The sequence below is a fragment of the Phymastichus coffea genome, unplaced genomic scaffold, assembly GCF_024137745.1.
Source record: "Phymastichus coffea isolate CEN01 unplaced genomic scaffold, Cenicafe_Pcof_1.1 PCOF00057, whole genome shotgun sequence".
NCBI classification, from domain to species: Eukaryota; Metazoa; Arthropoda; class Insecta; order Hymenoptera; family Eulophidae; genus Phymastichus; species Phymastichus coffea.
The window spans coordinates 675,422-699,484 of record NW_026706868.1 but is presented as its reverse complement, the minus strand read 5'-3'; the positions used below and the strand labels follow the sequence as shown (position 1 = coordinate 699,484).

At 34.1% G+C, this 24,063-nt stretch overlaps 1 protein-coding gene across 3 annotated transcripts in view; it reads left to right on the top strand.

Moving 5' to 3' along the window:
* Window positions 1-24,063, top strand: part of LOC131666197 (metabotropic glutamate receptor 2) — a 122,685-nt gene that overhangs the window by 40,103 nt on the left and 58,519 nt on the right. The window contains exons 1-2 of one of the 3 annotated variants that reach the window (XM_058938634.1): window positions 9,620-9,732; window positions 20,671-21,148. The exons of 1 other annotated variant lie outside the window; for it this stretch is intronic. In XM_058938634.1, coding sequence (XP_058794617.1) covers window positions 20,725-21,148 — 424 coding nt within the window. In that variant the 5' untranslated portion in view covers window positions 9,620-9,732; window positions 20,671-20,724. Of the gene's footprint in view, window positions 1-9,619; window positions 9,733-20,480; window positions 20,574-20,670; window positions 21,149-24,063 lie in introns of those variants that run through there. One more of the 3 variants, XM_058938635.1, reaches the window with a different exon arrangement.

Here is a 24,063-nt window from a genome sequence, read left to right as displayed (position 1 = left end):
CGAACAGTCTGAGTGAATTACGACAACGAGTTCGTTCACGACCATATTTCAATCCCAAACTTCATACGCACTCTGAGCGATAAACCTACGGTTGTTTGCACCACAACGCGACAAAAATGAATTACGGGTGTATACTAGCAACAACTATAATTATAAATGTAATTTTGAATAATCAATGTAAACTCTTTAATCATCTTATTGCCTGACAAATAAAATTGAATTAAGTTGAATTTAAACGACTTGTGAAAATATTTTTTCTTTTCAATTATCCTCTATCATTTTAGTTGAAAAGGCTTGTCAAAAATGGAGCCCTGTCTTTTTCCCTTGTGTTTTCACTTGATAAGGTATTTTTCAACAGGTCCTTTGTTTTTGTGATAATGGTCTTCAGAAAATATCGCTCGCGCGTTATTTTTTATCCTTCTAGCCTACATTCGTTTTTGCGATTGTGAGAAGCTTGTAGGACCAATCGAGTACACTACGTTTATTCGTCAAATTTAAGTTCTAGGCGTATTTAAGATCTCGAACATCAGTATACCACTTGTATTTTTCATTAAGTTTTTCCCCACAGTCCTTTAGCTTGGCTCTTAAAACTATCCTTTCTCCGACCACATCAAAATCCCTTGGAAGAGAGTACATCTCATTTCGACTCACCTATATATAAGCCCACCGCTGAAGTCACCACAAAATCAATAGTACATAGAATCCCTATTGCATGAAAGAAAAAATAACAGTAGTGGCAAGAGGTTAACAACTCTTTTTCATTATTTTTTTATGCAGCGTCGGACTAGTAGTTGTTAAAGGATTTTCTGTTATCGTAAAGATTCCTTGAGATAATGACTTGAAGTTACGTTCTTGTGTAATCTAACTCAGAAATGTATTCGCTGAATTCATTATTAACAATATCATATTTCAATTTTTACGAAAATAATTTTATCTTGCAGCCAAATTACGATATTTTATTGACCAGCATTGTCGTAAATAAGGTTTTAACGGCTTTAGCTTCATCTTATAGGATATAATACGGTTTATCTACGTTGAATTCTGTATTATCTATAATGTAATCCAGTAAGAAGCGAATAAATCTCTTGCGACATAACAATGACATACGTAAGACTACGTTCGAGTACGTATAAGGCAAGGAATTTTTCAAGAATTCGACCGACCGTAGGTTGCCTGCATTATGTGCTTGGGCGAAAAATTCGGTTGACATTTACTGTTCGTGGCGGAAACTCGATGAAAATGTCAATTTCCGTGTGAAGCGACTATGACATTGTAAGAGATTTCTCTTATATACGTTAGCGTGCGGCCAAAACATAAAACACGAAAAGGTTCACTTTTCGATCTTCGACGCGTAGTAGCTCAAGTATCGTGGAAAACTGAGAATCTTTTTTCGTGCCAGCACTTCTTTCACAATTCATGTGTTTTACAGTGCGAAATAAGTATCGACTTGTATGTGCTCATCAGATCGTCATTTTACCTATAGGTGCACCATTGGGAAATGCCTTTTGGTTTATACGATCGAAAAAGGTAAGCGAATTCAAGAACATGAATAATGTAAGTACGAACACTTGTAAAAGTTGAATACAAACGCTTTTCATTCTTCACTATTGAACAGTCTTTTCGCGTATGGCACAAGGAAAGAACTCGTCCCATAGTTATCGAAAATCAAATTTAAAAGCGAGAAATTATTTATGCTGCGATTTTTGTTTGTTTTTGTTGTCAAATTCAATAATAATTTAGAAATAATCGTTGGATTGAAATTTAAGGACTTAATTTATGTAACCTATAGTATACTGCGTATAGATACGTGTGAAAGTATACATTTCCAACCATGAATTAACCATGGAGTGAGTTTAAAAATAAAAGTTGTGTAAACAAACCTCGAGCAAACTTACCACTCGAAAGCTAGCGCGAAAAGCAATCTCTTTGACGAGCCGTTTCTGATAGTCGAAAAAGAAATAACAAAACAAAATAAAAAGGAAAGTAAAAGAACAGATACAACGCAGGATTGCGATTGCGAACGTTTTTCGAATGCTCGCTGTCCACTTGGGAACGGATTTTTCGGTGGGAAGAATCCAACACTTCAGAACACAAGTGATACGTACTTTTTTCTCGAGTGACTTTCAAATTGGACCCTCAACTTGGAAAAAATAAGAATAAAAATTGAGCAACAGGGTATTGCAGTGTATTGCAAAAATAGATCGGCAATCTTACGGGTGTATTTTGCTTAAAATAAGGTTTCTAAACTTTAGTCCCAATTTCTGCGATATCTACATGCAAAAGGTTTATTGCTACGGTGGGTCCAAGGGAGGGAAAACGCGACAAAATGAGTAGACACTTTTTGCCTATATGTACCAAACCGAAATGATGCCTATGATCTTTTGGCTTGAGTTAGTATTTTTTCTGCTTTTCTTCTCGTATATTTCTCCGTCGAATTTTTTGAACTTCATCGCACCGTTCTTAAACGAGCACAATTCTTTTCCTGTTCGAACGGCAAATATTAACTGGACGAAAACAGTAGATATAGCAGTTTTTTTATATTATCGAAATTCGTTATATTTTATGTTCGCTGCACATTCTCGTTGTTCAAACGTAACAGTGCTCGCTGTGACTTTTTTACTTGATAACATATCATCGTTTCGACTACCAATAATAAGAATAAAAAGCCGTTAACGAAGTGCCGGGCGTAAATGAAAAAGAAAAGTATATTGAAGTAAATATGAAAAGCATTCGGTGAAATAAGGGTGCAGTGAAAAAGTATCTAGCAATCCATATCTATTTGCACGCACTGCGAGATCAGATTCGCAGCGAAACTTTTCTTATTCCCGAGGGAGGTTACGTGAAGCTGCATCACAGCTGACGTTGCACGAATAGCAGCAATAGCAGACGGCGCCAGTAACGGTACGAAAGCCACCTATATAAATTGCATTCGCACTATCTAGCGGCGCCGGTCACGCGTGCAGTATTCGCCTTAATATCGACGACGATAAATTAGTCTAGCGGAAGCAGTTTTTTCTCGGGAAAGATTTCACACACAGGATATCACCCAATGAGATGCATATATTTTGGTGAATTCATTTCAATTTTTCACAAACAATTATTCTCGCGAACTGTATTCGTAAAAATACGTGCTGCAATGTAGTTGGTAAACTGTAAGCGCGCTGGACCAAAATCGGATTATACGATTATTTAGCTGTTATTTTACGCTGGTGCGCGTGTGATGTGCTCTCGACCGTATATTATCTTCTTGTTGGCTCTGAGGATTTATCTCGCTGGAATTTATTGTTTGTAGGTGCAATTCACAACGAGAAGATGTTCTCTTTCTCTCTCCCTCTCTCCTTCTCTCTCCCTCTCTCCTTCTCTCTCTCTCTCTCGAGCTGCGACTGATGCCAGAGCTCATTGTTACTAATTCACGTCACGTTGGATATTTGCTGTGCACTTGAGTTTTTTGTTTAATAAGATCCAGGTCTGTAACGAAAATTGCTTTAAAAACAAAGTTTATTCGCTCGAATGAGAATGCTTTCGACATAGCCACTAAAATATTCATATTTACTATAGTAGAATTTTTACAACATACAAGAGCAAAAAAATTCAAGCAGCAAATAGGAAGAAAAATTTTCAATCAGCCCGATTATTTTGAGCTATGCACATACGTACACTCCGTATAACTCTTCTTGACTCTAAGGTATCCCATTTTGGTAGATTTTCTATCTTTATCTCTCTCTCCCTTACCCTTTTCCACACTTTCGATACAAAATTTTCCACACAAAAGATATGATAACATTATAATGTAATCGTCCATTCGCGTTTCTACGATGGTCGTAAAATAAATCAATCAACTCGATAGAATTCGGTCTTTTCAGCATGAGCTCAAGCAATTAATGAATCTCATGCTTTCAGGTGCTATTCCGTTATTCCCCCGAGCACGATATTCGTTAGTTGTCAAAATAAAATTGTCGCAGTTAAATGAATGCACTTAAATAAATGCCAAAGTTATCCATTCGTCTATTGATCCATGCATTCATCGACTTGGGGCTGCGTGTATATATCACCTCAACGAATGGTAGACTAAGAAAGAAACTGATCCAAAATGACAAGTTGAAAAATGAGAGCTTTATGGAGCTGCTACGCTGGCATGTCTCTCTCTCTCTCTCTCTCTCTCTCTCTCTCTCTCTCTCTCTCTCTCTCTCTCTCTCTCCCTCTCCCTCATGCTAATTATACGCCATATATTTTCTAGTCGAAACCATCTAACAGTTTTTCATGAGCATAACGCTACATTAATAGCTATCACCTGCCGACCGAATTTGTTCGGATGAACTGTTTGCTAATTTATTGGCTAATAGCTACAGCTAATAGCTAAAATCTGCGAGCTATATTCAGAAAACGAGAGAAAAAGAAAACTGATGTCACTTTAGGAAATTGAATTTCGACGTTGTAATATGCATGACAATGAGAGAGTAACATGCCATTATAAAAATGTTAATTTACAATGTTATCCAATTGTTTCAATTTTCATTCTATTGTATAGAGAAAATTCTTCGCTAACTTGATTTATTATAAGATGTAACTACAATCCTTATTGACTAATATGGAGTAGATATTTCCAGATATATTTGCATTTAATGAATTCATAAATGAACCATTACATCGTATATAATTACGTTGCATGGTTATCAGAAAAACATTTTATTTCAAAATGGACCTATTTTTACAAAATATTGCTTTAGAAATATTGCTTTAGAAATATTACTTGTTATAAATTATAAATAGGTTTAGTTGTATAGATTGTTTGGTTTATTAGTACTCTAGTTATTGTGAATAATGTATACTATTAAACATTTCAGCGTGAACAACTATCATTTTTGACTACATTATAATTTTTGATCATACGATATATCATTTTAAAGCACATAATAGCAGCTTTGAAATAAGCTATCACATAGTTAATTTCATGGTACATAGCCCAACTTATCGGACTTTTAATCAAACTGCTTTTTTGGTATATGGAATAGTATAAAACCTCTAAGGGTGAACAGCCATAACATTTAACTGAAATCGAATTTTTCATCGCTAGAGATTTCATTTTAAAGCTTGTTATACCAGCTTTAAAATAAAATACAATCCTTTGAATTTATAGTATTTAACCTGAACTATTATACTTTAAAGCAACTTGTTTTTTTTTGGCATTGCATCATTAATTACCATTAAGTCATTTTATGGACTTTGAAATGTTGATGAAAAAATGAATCTGATATTCTTTTTCTTGTTATCTGACTTTAATTCATCGCATTGTATTAAAATATTTTTCCGTCTTTCACTACATCTCAAAACATCTTACGAAATCCGTTTTTATTCAAGTTTACACACAGTAATGATGATTACGAAAAAATTTTAAACCTACAAGACTTGTTGACCTTTAAATTTTATAAAAATAACGTTAACTGTTAAAGATGTTAACAGCCTTTTTATTATTGGAAATTATTATGGTTTGAAATATACAACGATTTTACTAAAATCATTATTTCTATGAGAAAATGTACAATTATATTTTATGAGAATATGAGCTATTAGAACAATTATAGATTGTGAAAAAATGTACATTGCTGTATGTATAATGTTTCTCTTTGTAATAGTGATAATATTAATTTTTAGAAAATTTGATACTGGAAGTAGTGGGTTAGGCCCGTTGAGCTCGTCAAAGCGTTGATGTACAAAAGAGAAACAAAGAGTGTACTTTATACGAAAAAAGCACAGGTTTCATTCGATGCATAAGTCACTTGATTGTTGGCAATCCAATTAAAAAAGCACTTACTCGCAGGTCAGTAATAGTATGTCCACTTACGACCAGGTAAGCATGATCGTAAGAATTTTTCTGACAAAGCTGTGCGTATTGCGTGGATATATTACATGACGTCGTGAACTTTTACGAGCTCTTTCTCTCTTGCTTCGATAAACGATCGTATTTTATGCGTGTTAGCGAAACTTCGCACTTCTTCTCATTTATCTTGCGGCAACGTTACAGACACGGCGTAGCTCGATAAAAATCTCGTTATTAAGCTTATTTTTCCTATCCGCGCTCTTCAAGTGGATTTTTAGCTTGCATTCGACCTAATTTTATTGGATCTTCATGATTTTTACAAGAAACAGTTTTTGATTTGCGTGGAGTAAGTCTTTAATGAAAACAAACTCATCTAATAACTGAATTATCGCTTGCGCAGATTATTGTTTTTAATAATTAAATTGATTCTCGTTAAAAACTAAATGACAAAATATTTTGCTACTGTTAAAGAAAATCTGTCCGATTCTCTTTTAAACATCATATTTATAATAAGACAGCATGTTGAAAAATAAAAGCTCTTCGCAGACGGATGGAAAATGATCCCTGTAGAATGTTGCACTCAGGTCAGATTAAATGGGCAGTATGAAAGTGCTATAGAACGCGATGCACGCGTGACTACAACACTAGTACAATACCGCGTGACATTTTGGAATAAAAAAACACATGATTGAATATCTTTCCAGAGAGGACAATGATGCAATGATGAAAGTGGATAAAATAATAAAGCATCATCCTGTGTACTTTATTGAAAAGTTCAAAGGCATTTTTCAAGGACAAAATTATTTTAAAAAAAAAGTACATTTTTTAATATTATTAGTAGTACATTATAATCAAACATAGCAGAATTGCGTTACTGCTTAAAATAATGCAATTCATTCAACAATATTTTTCTTTTCATTTAAATCTATTATCTTTGTTATAAATGTCAATTTTCACCAGCAAATATCTGACCTAATAAGTAACTGCACTTTTCTGAAAGATAAAACAAACTCACTGCCCATGTGCATCTACCTTGCGCTGGACTATAACGATCACTTACTTGCAAGGCTACTTTAAAACATCTTGCGAATATGCAATATATCATCAAAGTATGCAGCTGCGTCAAAAAAGTTAAGGGACTTTTATTGGTTATATATCTTTCTGTTGAATAGCAACAGTTTGAATCTTCTTTGAACGGTTCAAGTTCACTGACTTGAATGGGCACATTTTCGATTTAAAATATGAGTGATCATGACATTGAGTGCAATTCTTCTCACCAGCCACTTCGATTCCATTCGTTTATTCCCTTAACTTTTCAACGTCAACTTTCGCGTAATTTTATTTTTCACTATGAATTTATATTCAGTAATCAATTTTGATTCAAACTATTCAATTGATTATTAAACTGTGAAATATATATATTTACGAAATTTCTTTTATTAACGTTCACTGAAAACTATGGCAATGAGTTCTAACCTCTATGAAAATTAGTTTCTTTATAAAAATCTGATTAATTTAGAATATTTTCCGGAATTTTGATTAATGTTTTGATGACTTAAAATATTTGTATCCACAATCAAATCGAAAATGCATGATCATTTTCAATAAAACCTAGATGTTTATTCCGCTCTGGATATAATACTAGGTAATGATATACTTACACGATACGCCTTCAATCGTAAAATTCTAACAGTAAAGCTAATGGAATATATGACAGTGGTTTAATAAGGTCCTAAATGATATATATAGCGTATAATAGAAATTCCAGGCGGGAAATCGCACAGGTGTAACGCGTAGAGGTTTGAAACATACGCAGAAGCAACAATAACTAATCTATCAACGACGTGAATGCTTAACAAACGATTAGCCGACGTATCGGACGATGAAATCCCACAATGCGTGACTGGCGAATGTAGGCCGGCAAAGCACGGCTAGAAGTAGCGGCGGCAATTTGGGCGATGTATCCCAGCAGCGTGAAATTAATATTAGTACTATACGGCGCGAGTAGAGCATGCGTGGTCAGGTATCAAGGATATTTGGCATAAGTGTACCACCGGCTTCTCGATCAAAGCACAGTGCGCGCGCGTACTACCCTGCTGTCAAAGCAAACAAGGGAAATGAAGCAATATCCGTGCCTCACAGACCGAACCAAGTGACCTGAAAATGCGCGTGCGTTATCAAAGTCGATACCATCGCCATTGAGCTTTATACCGGATTGTTGTCTATCTCTCGTCCAAAGACACTGCATTTTGACAGTGTATTGATTGCGCGCTAATGGCAAAGCTATACAACGCAAATGAGCACTACGGCTAAGCTCATTCATATACGAGTACGTCTTGTAATTTCGTGCTACTTTATGCGACTTCCTTTGCTAACTGCTATCAATTGCCCTCCTTTCTCTCTTGACACATTTATCAATCTGATCTATTATTCATAATGGCATCATTTTCAACTGCAATGTACGATATAACGTGTGTACCATTTGTCTCGTTCAATGAAGTAAAGGCACCGTTTTTAGCGATGTTTCTTTGTTCGGGAGAATACAAACTTGTAGCACGACAAAACTGTCGAAATTTCAATCGATCGTTTCTTAACAAGAAACTTTGCAAGCTCAATGGATAAGTAAATGTAAAAGTTGAGAGGATAATTGATCAAGCGGACTGAAATAAACTCATCGAAGAAAAATTTAATTGTGAGTTTTGTATTGGTACTTCTAAAATTAAAGTGATAATAAAATAAGGCGCTATACAACCTTACCGTAACTTTCATTACTTTATTGTAATTGTGATGAGATTCAATTGTACATAATTAGTCTAATTTTCATCCGATTTGTGCATGGAGTATCTCTTGAAACTCTTTGCTAACACATTGCATGTGCTTAGTTAAAGCGAAGCTGCAGCCGCCTGCAGCAGTCGCTTGTACAGCAATCGATATCATTATTTTCATATAAACTAGCTATTAAATGATTACAGTATCGGTTCGCTTCGAGTCAAAATATATGGATCAAGAAACCCTTCTCTATGATATTTCGTAAAACACCAATGTCTTTTTTAGTGACTGCACTTGAGATACAGAAAAAAGGTATTAAAGCTGAAAAAGTTCTCTACCACCGTTTCACACGTAGAATCAAAACGCGATATGACTTCTCAACTACTCTTCAGTCCCACACTCAAATAAAAGAATTCCATTCGCGTAAAAATGAAAAAAGAAAAAGTAAACGAAAAAGAAATGGGGAAAAATGATATAATCGGGACAAAAATTAAACGTGGCCGAGATTAACGACACCGGGGACGCAGAAATATTTGATGAAAAACATCGAGCTCAAAGAGAAGCTTCATGACCGTGATTTTTTGCGGCAATTAGCTCGTTCGACCCAAAGAGAATTCTATGCTTGAGATCGCTAATTTGCAAAGTCCATTCGAACTTTGGCTTGGTATAAAGGTTAGCACGTCGGCTGCTAAGGCACGGAAAATATGAAATTGTTATGCGCAATAAATAGTCGGCGCGAGCTGTGGTTCTCGAAAAAAAAAAAAAAGAAAAAAAGGGCAAGAAGATAAGCAACAAAATACGCAGGCAGAGGAGAATAACTAAAAAGCAATAGCAAGTCCAACGTAGAGTAGTGGCGCCGTTGGGCAAACGAGAGTAGGAGAGGGGTATAGGTTGGATAGGCAGGAGAGTAGCGGTTCGGCAGCGCAAGAGAGACTCAGTGGCAGTTCCGACTGCGAACCGCGCGGGTCGTCGTCGCTCGTTTGCGCGCGCCGCGCCGTTGCCGCGTGCTCTTGTACATGCCTATATTATTACAAATACGTGCCATGACGGCAATGAATGTACGATCATTGCAAACGGCAGATTATTGCGCCGGCATATCCAACCGATTGCTCAACACTTAAAGGCATTACACGCCTCGCTTGGGGGTAACTTATTTAAGCAATGTTTATCGACCTGGGATTGCTGCTCTGTTTGTCCGACGATATTGTGTTCGATTGTATTTTTGGAGTGCATGGTCTCATGATGGTCTCTTCTTGTGATGCGATTCGCGTGAAAAAATTGCAAGCCCTTACTCCGCCAATCTGTCGATACTATAATTTGCCTGTTGTGAATTTTCACACGAAGAAGGTATTTTAAATGTTTTGTGTGTAGAATATATAGTTCCTTGGATACGATATTTGACATGCATCAATTTGACACTTTACTTGTTAAAAGTTCATTCCGATGATGATCATTCATCAATATACTAATAAGTAGTAGTATAACTTGTATTGTTATCAATTTTTAATCAAAGGCCACAAAAATATATTTTGATTTAAATAAGTTATTTATTTAATATTTAAGAAAATACAGAACGAAAATGTTAATTAGAATTATTTTTGAAGATAATTAATTTTATTAGTCATTATTTTATTGAGAAGTATAGCATTTTCTGTATACAATTTTAAAAATAGAATCAGTTTCTCAAATGCAATACGAATGACAGAGTTATTCGATAAAAACTTATATGTAATATAGTTATTGATTAATTTTAAATATTGTTGACGGTGTCTCAAAATATGCTGAAAGCAAATAAATATTTTTAAATTAGATCAAAAAATCACCTTGGAATTAATTGTGACATTCGACGCACATAATTATCGTTGACCGATGTTGTTTATTAGTGCAATTAAATGACTGAGGTTTGTGTTTGGTTTATGGAAATATCTTTAGCAATGCATTTCGTAGATCCTCTTCACGACTTAATTTGCATATAACTCTTTGATGCGTATTTAAGTACTTGCTTCATGAATAGTAATCGCAAGTTCACAAGAATATTTTTACGATGTTCTTTGTAATATATTCACACCTACATCGTCAGAAAATTGATATTTTAAATATATAAGCGAATAATTTTAGGAGCAAGTTGAACTAAGTTGAGTAGTTTCCGAATTTGTAATTTTCTAGAAATTTTGCAACTTACATGGGTATCTATAAAATGTAAATTTTTGCAGAAACTTTTTGTTTAGTTTTACGTAGTGGACTTGTAAAGTTTGATATACAAATAGAATAAAATAAAGGACAAATACTAATAGATTCCACATTAAACTCTCACGGCTTTGTTGATAAAAAATTTAGAAAGTACCTGAGCCATTCTATCTTGGCGGTGATGGTGCGTTTCTTTATTTCTTCATTAATCGTTGGAATTAATAAAATCTATTTGATACTATTTATTAGGTAATAAATAGTATCAAATAGATTTTGTTATCATATTAGATAATACTTTGCTTGATCACTAACAGTATAATAACGAAAAAATTTCAGTTATGATATATATCATTATTAAAAATTTTTTATATTATTTACATGTCGATTAAGTATCTGAACGTAAGCATAGATATTTATAGAATCCTATATTATTTTATTTTCATCTATCAACATCTGTCTTGAGATACTTCCATTTCCAAAAGAAATTCTAAAATATATCCGATGATTAATGGTCTTGAAAATAGAAATAAGTACAAAATATAATTTTAACAGTTAACATATACAGTAAAGTTCAATCATGTGAATTTCCATTCAAAGAAAAATGGTTTTTGAAATACTACTCATAAAAATTGCGATTTTTTACCGTCTATTGGGAGTATATTAGAGAAACTAGTAAGCAAGTACAAAACAAAATCAATAACTCATGTTATGTTACATGTAAAAAAATTAGGCTATTGAAACTATTTTAACGATAATATTATATCGTATAAGTTAATATTCAGTCAATAAAAGCCAATCTCAAATGAGAGATTTAGAGAAGCTTGTAGGGAAAACAGCAGAAAAACTGAACTATCGTAATAGCGATCTGTCTTGTCCTGGGTAATTATGAATAATGTACGAGTAAGACTAGTCGCTCGCACGAGCTCACAAGTGTTAATCTCGATTACTTAGCATATGGTATCTTTTCCCTACCTTCTTTTCGAGAAACCACAGAGCTTATTTTGTTCACCGATGTCATTATAAACGTGCGCTTCGTAATTACATTCGTAATCTGGCACTCAAAATGATAGCGAAAGCTCAAACTTCGCATGCGCGGTTTTCGTTTCGTCTCGTAAAAAGTCTCATACTAGATTATTCACCACGTCCTGTTGTATCTTCCTTTGTTTTCTTCTTTTTTATAAAGTGTCTGGAAACTATCCCTTAACATTTACACGGCAGACAATACTATAAAGTTCATTCCGTGTGAAATATGCAATCCTAATATTATATAATGGATATTGGATGTAGAAGTTAACTTTTTTATTCCTGGTTTGCATCTGAAAGTTTACTCTACCGAGTTGCTCTATGTTGTAAGTAATATTCACGTGATAGAAGTATAGTTTTAATAAGAATTAAATGTATTCACGAAAATATTATTTTTATTTTAAATTTATTCAATGATATCCACTTATACAGATGTAGATGTTTAATTAACATTTTATTTCGGAGTGCAATTTAATTAAATTGCATTCCGCTTTATTCTTTTCTTCATTAAAATAAAATTCGCTTGAAATATATACAATGAAAATAACAAATTTTTTTTACTTAAAAAATTGATACTGGATTAAGGGTACAGTCCTATAGCTTCAAAATAATTTTTCCGTAAATCACTATTCATACATTGATTTCTTTGTTTTCGTCCTTTTCAGAAAGAAAAATTACACAAATGTATACAATTGAACATTAATTTTTTTTGAAATTTAAATAAATTTTATTTGAGAGCATTTATTATTTCCGGCTAAAATATATTTTTGCAAAATCTCTGCTTTCGAGTACATTTATGCAAGTTCAACAAACAACTCAGCCTTTCAGCAATTACTTTCCTGTGTGTTTTTTCTTTCTTCGAAATATATAGTCGTAGTTCTTTTTGCATGGAAACATCTCAGCTCGGAAACATACAAGTGTTCATTTTTCTCACTTATTCGAGGCCAAAACTAGGGTGTAACACACCGTTACACCAATGCACATACGTGATGGTAGCGCGAATTCACGCAGATTGTCTCTGGTTCACATCAACGCTCGTAAATTCAGTGAAAATTCGCGTGTGCAACAAGCTGGCACTGTCGACGAAAACCCCCTTTCTCCCCTTCTAAACGCAACTTGCTGGGATCCCGATAACTACATGTGTATCGTTCCAAGTATTTATATGCTCTCATACTCGCCAATGGAAGGCTATTAGAACACCTGCTATATATGTGTGTGGGCTAGGGTGAATAGGTGTACATATAATTTATCAGTTGAAAACCAATTACTCGTGAGAGCGGGGCACTTAAACTGTTTGGCGTTCGATTTAATCGAATGCAAACGGGGCCACCTCCTGTAATATTTTGTATACGCTCGCGCTCACTTGTACACTCGTGCAAAATTGCTTCCCGATGTGCTATTTGAGGAATATTATTACCCGTGAATTGCGAAACTTAATGCTTCGCGGATTGGATTGCAAAATACTAGTCATCTTTACGCGTTCACGCAATTTCCGATCACGGATGCAATTTATCCACGGTTCTATATTCGAACTGCAGGATTTGCCTGTGAATGGACACTTCAAAATCTCAATCATCAAGTAGAACTTTGCAGGAATGCTTCACAAGGTGAATACGAGTTGATATTACAGAAAATAAGTACGGTTTTTATGCGTACATGTTCGTTCCTGTTATTACAAGGGAAACAGTGATAAAACATAGTTATTTTTATGACGAAGTATTGTCACGAGTATATTAATAATATTGGAAAAAAGCTCATTTTACTAAATGAAAATATCAGTTGTATTCGTAACATGTCAGTTTTTTGTTCTTCTCACGAAGATAGCAGCGTGAAAGCGCTTAAATGTTGCAGTCATATAAACTTTTTTAATCTCTCGCGTCTTATCGTTCAAAAATTTACAATACGTTGTTTTCTTATGTTTTTTTTATTTTCCTTTTTAATTAGAATGTTCGTTATTGTTGGAAATACATTGGAATATTCGCAAAAATAGGGAGCATATCGTGTGATGTAAAAGGTTTTAATTTGTTAGACGCACATGAATGTTCATTGCTAGAATAAATTATTCTATTTATAGAAGTTTCACAAAGAGATATTTTTTTGCCGCTTAAATAAGCATTGAGCGATTAGTGCTACAAAGGATTTTGTGAAATCCATGAGCTTCGAAATCGAACATTTGATGCACAAATATAGCTCGTGATCACGGCAAAACGCGAATCCTACGAGAGCTTCACTGAAAAGTTTTTAATTTTCACTAGTTTCAATATTTGATAAAACAATCAAAATATTGAAATAGGATCAATTTTTTTCTCTTTTTTACGATTGTTACTTTTTCTATACACAGAATCAATTTCTCGTACTATTGATTAGAGACAAATGTATATAGTACAAAAAAAATGTTTGGTCAGATGTCACTGTCATGGCTATATTGAATAACCAAGGAAAATAGCAGCGCTTTTTCATTGAATGTAATGAATATTTTGTTCTGAATTGTTAGATATATTTTTCGACTATTCAATTTTTATAAAAATGGAAAAAATTTTTCGTTAAGTTTGAAACTAGCAGGGTAGGATTGGACATAACGTTAATTTTATCAAAATTAAGGTTCTAACTTTAATAAAGTTGCTGTCTTAATTGATCCCTTTTTTAATATTTAGCGGAAATTAGCTATTTTCTTATGCTGCATTATCAGATAGTTTTATCAGGAGCGGGTCTAATCTAAATCTGATTTAATTTGTGCTGTTGACTATTGGTAACGATCGTTCGACATTGATTGTTAGGCAAATGATGGTGCGTATTCGCGTTGTATCAGCAGAGCAAGAATAAAGAGCTTTTTCTCGTGTTGCCGTGATTTTTGCTGTTATACGACAGCACTGCAGTTCCTATTTTGGCTCACTATGTGCTACACGAAATCCGGATTTATTTGATCCGACTATGCTCATAAAAATAGCACGTAAAGAAAAAAACCGAGAATTTGTACGCATGTGAAATAAGGTTCATTACTATTTCGAAATCGCGTTAGGTATGTATGACTGGTGATTTTTGTTTATTTATGGATGATTGCCGCGACAAGATCGAAGAGACAAAACTTACGATTGAGGGATTGCGGCTGCGCGGAAATGGAACTCAAGGATAGCATTCCTACTCCGAAGGCTCTATTTGGGTTTTACTCCCCATCTATTTTATTCAAAGGTGCTTGAATTTATTGGTGATCGATATTTGCATCCTTAGCCATTATTCCGGTCTTCGGATTTTATTGTTATAAACGGCACGACCAGAAGCTCCTTTCTTTCGGAACTTGTGATAATTGGAAGTAAACATTGGGCAGTTTTTATTTTACGTTTAGTTTTTCCTACCCCTTCGCTCTCTCTCTCTCTCTCTCTCTCTCTCTCTTTCTTTCTCTCTCTCTATATATATAGGTATGTGTGTGCGCGCGCGTGTGCGTGTGTGCATGTGTGTGTGTGTGTGTGTGTGTGTGTGTGTGTGTGTGTGTGTGTGTGTATAATTCACCTTCTCTACTGTCGCAATTTATTTAGATATTCAATGTGACGGCAGCTCAGTTTTATACACAATTTATCTAGAGAAATATCTACATTTCTATACTAACTTCGAACAAATTGTATTTTCATTTTTCCGTTCCAATAAATTTATCTTTAGCAAAAGTTTTATGCAATCCTCATTGTCAAATGCACATGTCAACTACTTTTCGGATTCTATTATGAACAAATACAGTAAAATATTTTACCTTAACAAAATTGAAACACGAAACACATTTTATTTACTGTTTATCACGTAGGAAAAACCAGATGCGTACACGTGAAAATAAATACATGGTTATTAGCCAAAACACTAAGAATCCATAAAACTCGAGTTTACGATGCTAACTGACCATTGAGCGTTGTTTAAATTAAAACGACGTGTGGGTACTGTGCTGATAATATTCGAGGATTATAAAATGCAAAATCATCGTTTTTTATGGCAGAAATCTCACCAAATTTGTTTCATGAAGGTTATATAATGGAATATAGATTTTACCCCAGATACGTTCACTGCAGCATAACTCGAGGTAGATACATAGCCAATCCTATAAAAATGTATGGATTTTGAGCTGGTTTTATCTAATTTTTAAAATGAGTGCATGTTCCTAATTTTTTATTTTATCTATAATATTATTAGAATCTACAAATACTTGTGTGAAGCATTGAAAAAAGTACACGATATAGAGCAAATTTCAATTTTGTGGTTCAAAATACGCCAAAATAAACTATAGCATCGCATAAAAAACTCATTGCTATGATAGAACTGCAAAATCAATATGTTTATAGAGAATCAGTGGTTTTTCATTAGCAAGAGTTAAAATTTTGTTCAAAAAGTAAACTAAGATAATGGTTTCTTGCGTATTTTGGCCTGTAGAATTGGAATTTGAAGTTAGATTAACGCTACTTATTTGTTGTACAAAAGTTCCTTTTAATGTTAAAAATTTATTTGTAATTATTTGCGGTATATGGTTGATGTTTATTAACTTTTGAAACGGTTTCGAAAATAAAGCCTAGAAAGAGCATTTTTTCTATAATCCAATGATTAACCAAAAATAATGGAAAAAGTGTTACTTTTTATCTGATCAGAAGTAAGGCAAAGCAATTGATTTTTGTTAGTTCCGATACTAAAAATTCTTTACTTTAGTAAAATATTGATAGTTTCATGCGTTGAAACTCAAAGTTCTCATCTTGAAATAATCCACGTCAGCGGATAGCGTTTTTGTAAAACTACAATAATGAATTTTTTCGATTTCTTTATTGTGGTTGTATAAACCAACGTTATTCGTTAAAAAAATAATATTGTTGATATTCTCTATAAGATTTTTTACTGTTATAAAATAAATAATGCATCTACTATTGCTGCGATATAATGAGACGAGATAAATTATTATTTTTTTTTATATCATTCAATCATCAACACAAAATTAACAAAAAATATTGCCATTAGTTTATGTTTTAAACTGACAAAAAATGTAATAAATACCATTTGTAAGCTTTCATGAATTACTAGTTAATTTCATCTTTTTTATAAATGTTTTAGAAAAGATTTTTTGTTAAATACAAAAATTAGTCTTGAAACACTTTACCACGATAATCAAATTTCTAGTCGAGTTTTATGTAATACTCATAAGAAAAGTTACAAAGCGCATTTCTGCGTCAAGACTTTGGAAATTTTCACTTCAGGGGCAAGTTAACTCTTATCTCGGGAAAATTCTGCAAGTTCTGGGAAAAAAAAATTACGTGTCTTGACAAGTTATCAGCTTCAGAAGCACGCAAATCACGTTTTTATTCGAGGAGGGCGCGCGCAAATCAGTGATTGTCTGTGTCATGAAAAATTGCACGTGTTATTGCCGTACTTTGGCGAGATCATCAATGATATCGCTATAATATTTATGGAGAAATGGAGATAGAAAGGTAAACCAAGTAATTTACGCTAAGCTTTCTCTATGTATAATACCAATTTAACTTGACTTGAAGTGAATTCAAACTCATACTTTAACGAGATATACTGCACGGGTTTAAGGATTTGAATAACTTTGTGGATGGCATCATAGCATTCGGCGTGAAATCAATCACGATAACAAGTATTTCCCGGTCTCTCTCATTCTTTTCCCGTTGAGTAGTTTACCATCAAGTTATTCTCTTAGCCGGTTCGATTTCAGGTGGAACATTTTTTTTGTATATCTCTATATGGACGTGAATAGTTTATTAAATTTAGTCGATTGAATACCTTTTCAATTTAATAAAAAAAAGCTTTTCTTCGAGAAAAATGAAAGAAACACTTGAAGTTCATTAAAATTGTTGTAAAGCCATGAGATTTAGGTGTAAATTAGCAAGCACGCGTATATAACAAATCTAAAAATTCCGCAATCTTTCTCAGGCCTGTCAACAGAAATATAAATCTCAGTGTCCCACGGTCACAGATAAAAAATGGAATTTTCAAAGACTTGGAATTCCAAGAGTGAAAAGCTAGCGATTTTGACTAAGGAGGGTTCTTGCGGTACTAAATTTTCTCGGATCAAGTAAGAAGAACTATTCGAATACTCCAGCGCACCGTAGTTTAACAAATAGGCACATGACTGTTATTTCCTCCAATACCATTACACATTCTTATACATCACTTAGTCTTTCAAGTGCAGCGAATTACTAAGATTTTACAAATATCATGTAAGTTAAAGTTGTATAACTTACAACGAAAGTTGTGCAGTGATTGCAATGAGTAACAAGTTACAAAGCACTTTAATTAACCGTGGGTCTCGTCCTTTTTTTTTATCGACTTTTTCTGCGAAATAAGAAGCATTATTTATCTCGGAACTGAACTTTTTAACAAGTCCTAATTGTATCTGCTCCGAGATTACAGGAAAACAAAGTTTTTCAACAGATAAAGCATTTCGAAGTGTAAATTGTCAATAAAATTAGCATTTTCCTCATCGTCCTTGTGATTCAATTGGTAAGAAAGACGCAAAGTTTGTTACAAGCTTTACTCAAATATTTTCGCTTGAGGGGACTTTTCGAAGAATAAAAACTTTTACTGCGAGCATCGATGCATCTCCGGGAAAGTATCGTGAGACCATGATAATAAATTAATACACTCCATTAGCGTTACTTGGCTCAAAAGTGATTCTAAAAGCATTTGTTGTTAGCACTACAAATTTTGTCGAAAATTTAATTAACACTAATGTTTTTTGCAATTCTCATATCATTAAACGTACGTTTTTATTTCTTTGCTTTCGGAAGATTAGAGCCATCATTATCGTAGTGACAAACAGAGCGTTAATCCTACTTTAATTATCAGCATAAAGTAGCTTTTATGTAACAATGCATTTGGTAATAGCTTACGAGTATTATTGCTTCGCATGTCGCCAGCCGTGAATTTCTAGTATCACGAATCGTTAACGATTTCTATTTCAATCTATCAACGCCCTTGATTTGCAATAGCACAAATGCAACTTACAATTCTCCATCTCTGAATATAGCAGCTGAAAAAAAGAAAGGAAATTTCAAGAGTAATTAATGAAGCGTCAAGATTGAGGATCTACAACTCGAGAAGCACGCGAGAGAGAAACTTTCTGCAGAGTACGCTGAGAAGTGAAATCATAGAATAGTCACGTCCGACGGACTTTCACGGACTAAGAGACAGGGGGGGGAGGGGGGGGGGGGTAAAACGAAAGAAGTTAGCTCTTGATCTCGTTAATCGGTGACAATTAAAAAGTCGGAGAAGAGTTGTGTACAAAGCTTCGCTTCTCTACTTCCGAGAGGAGGCACGCCTATAATAGCACTGCGACAGAGCAAGCGAACAAGTCATTAACTTAACCGAAATGTCAGCTCTGGACAGAGTTACTCGACAGAGACAATGAGAGCAGGGAATGCGAGTGGTTAATAGTCCATCCGGTTAATTCTCTCTCACATGTATACGGCACATCTTGACATTGAAATGAACCCTCTTCATTACGCTAGACTCTCGATCTCTAGACTGTCTTGTATTATGAAACGAATGGATTTGCAATTGCCACGATCACAAGATGATCAGTAAGTTGTCCAATCACGAGACAGCAAGCAAAGGTAGCTTTAGTTTATCTACTTTTATTTATTTATTCTTATCAAGGATTCAAACTCTTTGTTCCAATTTCACTAATTGGCTATTTTTTATTATATTATTATTTTTAGACGCGTGCACGTATCGATAAAACTTTTAATATTTGTTGTCCCATGTATCGGCCGTTTATAAACTTTTAATTGTTTTTCATGGTTTTGAAAGTCAACTATTTTGCATGATATTTAAAATTAATTAACAAAATGAAAAAAAGCAAACGCTAAATATTACTGTACCTAAAGAGTTTTTTATATTGTGGACTAATTTATTTTTCATTGAAAAACGAGCCATCGAGAAAAAAACTTATCGAAAAATTTTTATTTTATAAAATTTTCGACAAATTCGGGACATGATAGCTAAAGACGTTATTACCGAGACGTTAATTATGCAACGTTATTACGAGAACAAGCCAAGCCAGTAGTTATTGATCATAAAGTGTATACACAATACTGCTCATATACGTCGATATTTTCATTATAACAATGTCCTATGTCAATTCTTATAATAGTCCGCGTGCGCGTCGCGGCCAATTTAAATTATGCTTGCTTTCAGAGATAATGTATGAATTCTTTGTGTACATAAATGAAATTCAGTTAATCAATTTATGCGACGCCGTATATTTTCTCTCTTTCATGCGCGCTTACTATAATTATTGAATCCATAAAAAGCTTGTATCAAATCAATAATTAATGAGCCTATAGAGCCGATAGCTTTACATGATTTACCAGATGCATTGTGCATGTATTCAAACAGACACGAGGTTTACATTTTCTCATCCCAGAGTCGCTCAACAGCACGTAATATAAAGAACGGAATAAATGAAATCAGCATAAAGTGTGTTAACGATTTATTTTCACAAATCGCATAGTAATCCTAGAGGATGTTATGCATCTTATAATTCCAGAAATTAAAATCTACTGGCGAAATGGTGGTTAAAATTAGTTTTGTGTGTGGAAATTGGGTTTTTGCGATGTCTTTAAAAATTCGAAATATGTCAAGTTTCATAATCGCAATAGATATTTGCATTTCGCGAGCAATTAACTTATCCATTGAACGACTACGTACTTGTCAACTGACGAGAACAAGTGAAATCAATTAAGAAGTTTCTGGTGAAAGAAATGAGCGAGCAGACATTGTAACTGCAGCGGTAAGAATAGTATTAATGCCCTCGTGTCTGTAAATAATAAATTATTGTGGATGAATTTTTTCTTCATTAAATTATTCCCTCTCTCGCGTGAATGCAGAGTGGCCGAAAAAAAAAGAAAAAGCAAAAATCGAGATGACGTGAGTCGTTGATTATGAGGAGGCTGGTCCGCGTGGTACTGCTACTGGTCCTCGGGACAGTGGAGGCAGTACGGCATCGATGGCGCCCGGAAAACCCCTTCGATCATCATCACATTCGGCACGGTGACTGGCTGCAATTTCAAGCGATGGCATTGAGTCACGAGACAGCGCCGATCTCTTGGCCAGTTAAGCACGAAGCCGTGGTCGAGGGTGACCTCGTCCTAGGTGGACTTATGATGGTACACGAGCGCGAAGATTCGGTGGTCTGCGGACCTGTAATGCCTCAAGGTGGTGTACAAGCTCTTGAAGCCATGCTTTACACTCTTGACTGGCTTAACGAGCGCGACACCGTGCCTGGGGTCAAGATCGGCGCTCACATCCTCGACGACTGCGACAAGGACACTTACGGCCTCGAAATGGCTGTGGATTTTATCAAGGGTAAGTTTCTTCTTCATTTTTTTATCATTGCACTCTCGAACTTTGCTGAAATATTTAATGGCTACCTTGGGAGTCTGCTTGATTTTGCTCCGGCTTTCTCGCTTGGCAAACAAAAAAATGATTCAGTTTGTCGATATCTTGGCTTCGAAACTATTAAAAATTTACGTAGCAGTGACGTTACTCATATACCACTTACTTATGGGAGCATTGTGTTTTACATATTTTCCATTAAGCGTAATTATTGGCGATCCACTTGAGCTTTTGTAGACTTATTCTTTCCTTTTGCTTTTGTTGTGCACGATGAAAAGTGTGTGTCGCTTAATTGCTCTACGTCGCTTGTAAAAATGGAAATTTTTACCTCTTGTACAGAGTCTTGGTACTCTTTTTCTCTTTGTACAAGTGAGCAAGCAAAAGATTTTCCGTATAGGCTTTCTGAAATGAATTTCTTTTTTGCTTTTTTATATTTTGAAATGAGAACAAATTTTAGTTAAGCTTTACGTAAGACGTAATAAGATTTACCTTGGAACGTTTTCAAAAATGCGCTAGTACTGTATTGGCAGGAATAGTCACAGAAAAAGCTCCTAAAAAAGAACGTTTCTAGTACGTCTACAGCTTAGCGCCGTCGTAATCGCCTTACTCGAGAGTTCCACATATGTACGTCCCCTACTCCAAAGCTACTTAGTTCTCTATCTAAAACCACGAATTTAAAGAGTTGAGTAGAAGCACAGCCGCGAGTAATGAATAATAGAGTCAATGGGCTGAAGGAACTGAACCAATAGAGTTTACTGAAAGTTTTTAATTGTATGAATGAAAAACCATATCCAGAGTGGCGCAAAATGAGTTTTGAAAACAGTGTTACGTCCGCGCTCGCGCAAGTTATAAGGTCAGAGTTGCACCCCTCCCGCGTGCGCGTTCCAAAAGTAACGAGAGATGGCTAATTGAAAGTGCTGCCACTGTACAGCGCGCGAGCAAATACGTAGTAGATCCGAGGAAAATTCATTACCGTACCCACTAGTCTACTAATTTTCCTCTGTTACAATTTTACTCGTCCGCCATGTTCTTCACTCTTACAACTAATCTTTAATTAGTTGCTTATACAATTAATACTTTACCTTTTCATTATGTTTTCATTGCTGTGAAAAATTCTAGTCTCGATCACGCACGAGAATAAGCTAATGTGTTTTAATTCTCGACGTAGCCCAAGCATTCGATAAAGTCTAGCACAAAGACTTACTGTATAAACTCAAATAAAATCATACAAAAAAAATCTTTACCTACTCTTTGAATCATACCTAACCTGTAGAAATTTCAAGGTTAAAATAAATAATGAAACCACTAAAATGTATCCATTAAAAGCTGCATTCCCCAAGGAAATATTCCTGCAATTTTTGCCAGTAGGTATTTTACCTAGATAAAGTTTTACTATGATTCGAATAATAGAGAAGAATAACAAACGAAAGAAAGTAAATTCTAGTAACTTATACAGATTAAAGAAAAAGATTTGTTTGAATCTCTAATACATATAAGCAACAAATTAATTCCTCAAAAAGACAAAGTTAATACCTAAGGAGACATTTAAATCGATGACTAACATGAAGATATTACATTTGAACTAAATGTAAATAACTTAATATTTAATATACTAAAAAAATTCTGCTGGCTATATAGTAACCAGAAAATTCAAATTATCGATTAATAATAACCAATATAAAAATGTATAATTAAGCCAGTTTAAACGTATAGATTTCAACTACGAAGTACAGCAGTAAAAGCAGAAATTCATATTGTTTATAAATTCTAGAATAAAGCCTTCAGATCTATTATAAATACAATGTCGTTCATTACAAATTCTTATTATTTCATTTATAATGAAATAATCGGAGAGGACTTTAACATATCAACTATAAACGAGATAATAGAAGCTCCCTACAGAAAGTACACGAACTGACTAACGGAATATCCGATTCGTCCGGGGAAAAATATAATGCATACAACTCCAAGAGTCTTAATATTTAAGAAATACAAAACGCGAAAAATATAATGCGTACAACTCCAAGAGTCTTAATATTTAAGAAATACAAAACATCATTAATTCAAATTTAAAGTCAATTCTGTAAAATAAAAAAATAAAAGTTATATATCACTTTCTTATAGTTTTTTTGGAACTGAACAGCCTTTATGTAATATAGATTTCAAATCCTAATAATCCCTAATTTTCAAGCATTTACTTATTGTCATTAGATAGATAGGAAAAGTAGTTGGAAATAAAAAAATTATTCGTGATTTTCGGATTAGTTCGGTTTTGCTGCTGCACGAAGTTTGTATAGCATTGATATTTTGAAATATTCTAGGTAAACTGCTTGTACTATTGTGTATGAGTAGGGCGGGATATGATGACATTTGAATTTTTGCTTATTTTCAAATAAAAATTTCTATTTTTTAGTGTTGATTTATCAAGTCTCATAAAGTATGCTCAGGTGCATCATATTTTAAATTGGATTATTCGTGAATATACGGTTCAAATTGATTATCTAATTTCATTCTACCTTAATAAATTATACTAATATGATAATCGATTATTGACCAGTAGGCTTTACTAAAATCGTCTTGAAAATAATGAATTCACTGGAACCACTCTAAGAAAATGCTTTAAGAATCCAATATTAGATATGGTCGGGTAAACGTGGATCCGCATTTCCTCGGTGGCTCAATTGCTGAAGTGATTGCTTAGAAAACGATATGTTCGTAAGTTCGAATTTTCGTAAATTTTTCTTATCTCTCATCAAAAGCATGGACATTTTTGAAAACATAAAAAATGAAACTTTAGTTTGATTCATTGATTTTATGACTATAATACTTTCAGTTCGCAAGCGTCTTTGTTTTACGATATCGTTGAATTGAATCGAAAAATTCAA